Raw genomic sequence first — 2,488 nt, 5'->3', positions numbered from 1 at the left:
TAATATAATTTAATATAAATTAATAAAATATATATAATAAATATATCTCTCTTATATCTTTTTTTTTCTAGAGAATATTATTATTAATAATAAATTGTAATAATTGCAATATATACTTCATAATAACGCTGCAACATCCACTCGTCGTCCTGATTTTGCGTACCCTGCCCGGCCGTGAAAGTAGCCTTCTTCTTTCTACGATCGATGCCGAAATATTGCGACCAATCGACACTCTTCTTTCTTACTTGAACAAATTTCGATTTGGCCTGCTTCGTAGCGTTTTCCTTTTGATCCTTCGGAGACGGCGTCATTTTCGGCGGCGTTTCCGAAGTGCTCTCGTGGCCGTGCTCATGTTCGTGTTCGTGTTCGTGATCGTGATCGTGATCGTGATTATGTACGTGATCGTGTTCAGGAATATGTTCGTGATCGTGTTCGTGACCGTGATCGGATTTATGAGTATGATTGTGCGTGTCCGTGGATTGCGTGCCGAATAAAGCTCCCAGGTCTTGAGCAACCTTGCAATGTATAGTTAAATGCGTATTTATATACTACAATATATAGCTTTATATAATGTTGCATTTATATACAGAAGTATATTCATAGAAATATATTTTTTTGACGTAAGGTTGCGATAATATTTCGTCGTAATAGAACGATACGAATGATTTAGAAATTAAAAAAAAAAAAGCTTATTATATATCGAGGAGGCGAATGATTACAAGTAACAGGAGGATATTATCTCTTTTATCCTTAAACGATGGACACCATCCTTTATTGTATCACCTTAGGATCCGTGGTCTTTAGCTTAGTCTGGGTGGGTCTGGGGCTTCTCTTAGCAACCGGATAGCGCTTTGTCAGCCTGCGATAGTTGCCGAACTCGCGACCGATAGGGTATCGACCGTTCACGTTTCTACGTTCCAACGTAGGTGGCAAATACAGGATGCTCTCATTTTGATCCGCAAACTCTTCGTCGTCGTTCTTCCTCAGCGACGAGTCCTTGCTAAGCGGGTCGCCCCAAGACATTGGTCCTGCCGTTCTGTGTCGAGCAAAAGCATTATTTTTTTTAGAAACCATATTAACGGTTATCAGTATCCTATTTCTTTAATAAGACAGAAATCTTTTTGCAAAAACAATAAAATTTTAGCGATATGAATGCAATCTTACCGATATCCGTCAAAAAAAAAAAAAAAAAAAAAAATTTCCGTGACTGTCGAAATTAAATTAAAATTCATTCAGAATTCATATTAATTACGTTATTTTAGATGAATAAAAATTAAATTAAATTAGATTAATTAAAAATTCCTTATATTTTATATAATTATAGTCTTTGTAATGGATCGCAAGAACTCGCACAGATCGAGAATCCAACTCACTCGTATACTTTGTTCCCTCTACCAGCTCTGTATCTGTCGTAAAGCGTTTGTAAAGCGGTTAAATACTCTTCGCCGTCTATCTTATCAAGCGAACCATACGGAGAACCGTCCTGCAGTTCCTCCAAGATCAGCCTCGCCAGATCCTGCTCGTCCAGATTCAATCGATCGCCGGCACCGCCTCGTTTGCGGCTGCCGCTTCGCTCGCGTTCGCGAAAGATCGAGGCTACCGGCTCTTCCTGTAAATGTTAATTATCTTGACAAATTATCCAAAAATTAGATCGAATTGCGCGGGCTCTAATCTCGCGATTCGGAAATAAGAAATCGGCCGTCTTTATTATTACCCGCCTTCTTTATTAGATATTTGCAAAATCAAAGAATTTACCTGCTCGGGCAGGTTCTCCAAATAATCGAGCAGTGCTCTCTCGAACAACTTGTTGTTCAGGCCCTGGAGACCCTCCCCCGCCGTTTCTAGCTGGCCGTTATCTGAAATCGCGATGGAATTAATCAGTATAAATTCAATATTGTATAAAATTCATAAAAATCTGTAATATCGCGTTATAAATATATTATAAAGATATGCGATGAGAGAAGGGGCGGGATTTTTTATGGGATTTGCTTTTATTCGCGACGAGAAATCTCTCTTAGAATTTCTCGATTCCTATGCTCTTACCGCCGGGCAGGAACTCGATCTCCTCGTCCTCCTCGTCGAAGTCGCGATCGAACTTGCGGTCGGCGCCGCCGCCGTGATACTTGAACGAGTGAAGATCGTTATAGTATTCCGGTGTGTCTGCCGCGTCCAGGGATCTCTGCTTTCGCGCGACGGCATCCAGGGCGCTCCTGAGGGATTCCCGGTTCGTCTGCCGAGCCACGGGAACCGACGCGATCGCGCCGGTTCCCAGGATCAGCAGCGGCAGCATCCACCTTCGCGATGCCATTGATGCTCGAACTAGCCGGCAGAAACGTAGTTTTGTGCAATATTATCGATATAATCGAAATCACCTGATAGTTTCTCCATAATTGACGTATTTATTTTTCCAAATTTTCTCTCTTATATAAAACATATTTTTCTATTATACATATTTTTTATCTCTGTTTTTGTGAAAATTATATTAATT

General features: G+C 40.4%; 2 protein-coding genes across 2 annotated transcripts in view; one reads left to right on the top strand and one right to left on the bottom strand.

Annotated features, from left to right (window-relative positions):
* LOC115241177 overlaps nucleotides 1-2,488 on the bottom strand; it is a 27,337-nt gene that overhangs the window by 3,226 nt on the left and 21,623 nt on the right. The window contains exons 2-6 of the mRNA XM_029816807.1: nucleotides 2,044-2,319; nucleotides 1,756-1,856; nucleotides 1,374-1,609; nucleotides 784-1,036; nucleotides 117-515 (exon numbers count right to left, since the gene is read on the bottom strand). Of these exons, the coding sequence (XP_029672667.1) occupies nucleotides 117-515; nucleotides 784-1,036; nucleotides 1,374-1,609; nucleotides 1,756-1,856; nucleotides 2,044-2,308 (1,254 nt within the window). The 5' untranslated portion in view covers nucleotides 2,309-2,319. The remainder of the gene's footprint in view (nucleotides 1-116; nucleotides 516-783; nucleotides 1,037-1,373; nucleotides 1,610-1,755; nucleotides 1,857-2,043; nucleotides 2,320-2,488) is intronic.
* The window catches only part of LOC115241223, a 28,190-nt gene that overhangs the window by 5,596 nt on the left and 20,106 nt on the right, over nucleotides 1-2,488 (top strand). The gene's annotated exons all lie outside the window — the stretch shown is intronic.

The sequence above is a fragment of the Formica exsecta genome, unplaced genomic scaffold, assembly GCF_003651465.1.
Source record: "Formica exsecta isolate Colony F162 unplaced genomic scaffold, ASM365146v1 scaffold120, whole genome shotgun sequence".
In the NCBI taxonomy this organism is placed as follows: domain Eukaryota; kingdom Metazoa; phylum Arthropoda; class Insecta; order Hymenoptera; family Formicidae; genus Formica; species Formica exsecta.
This window is presented reverse-complemented; position numbering and strand designations above follow the sequence as displayed.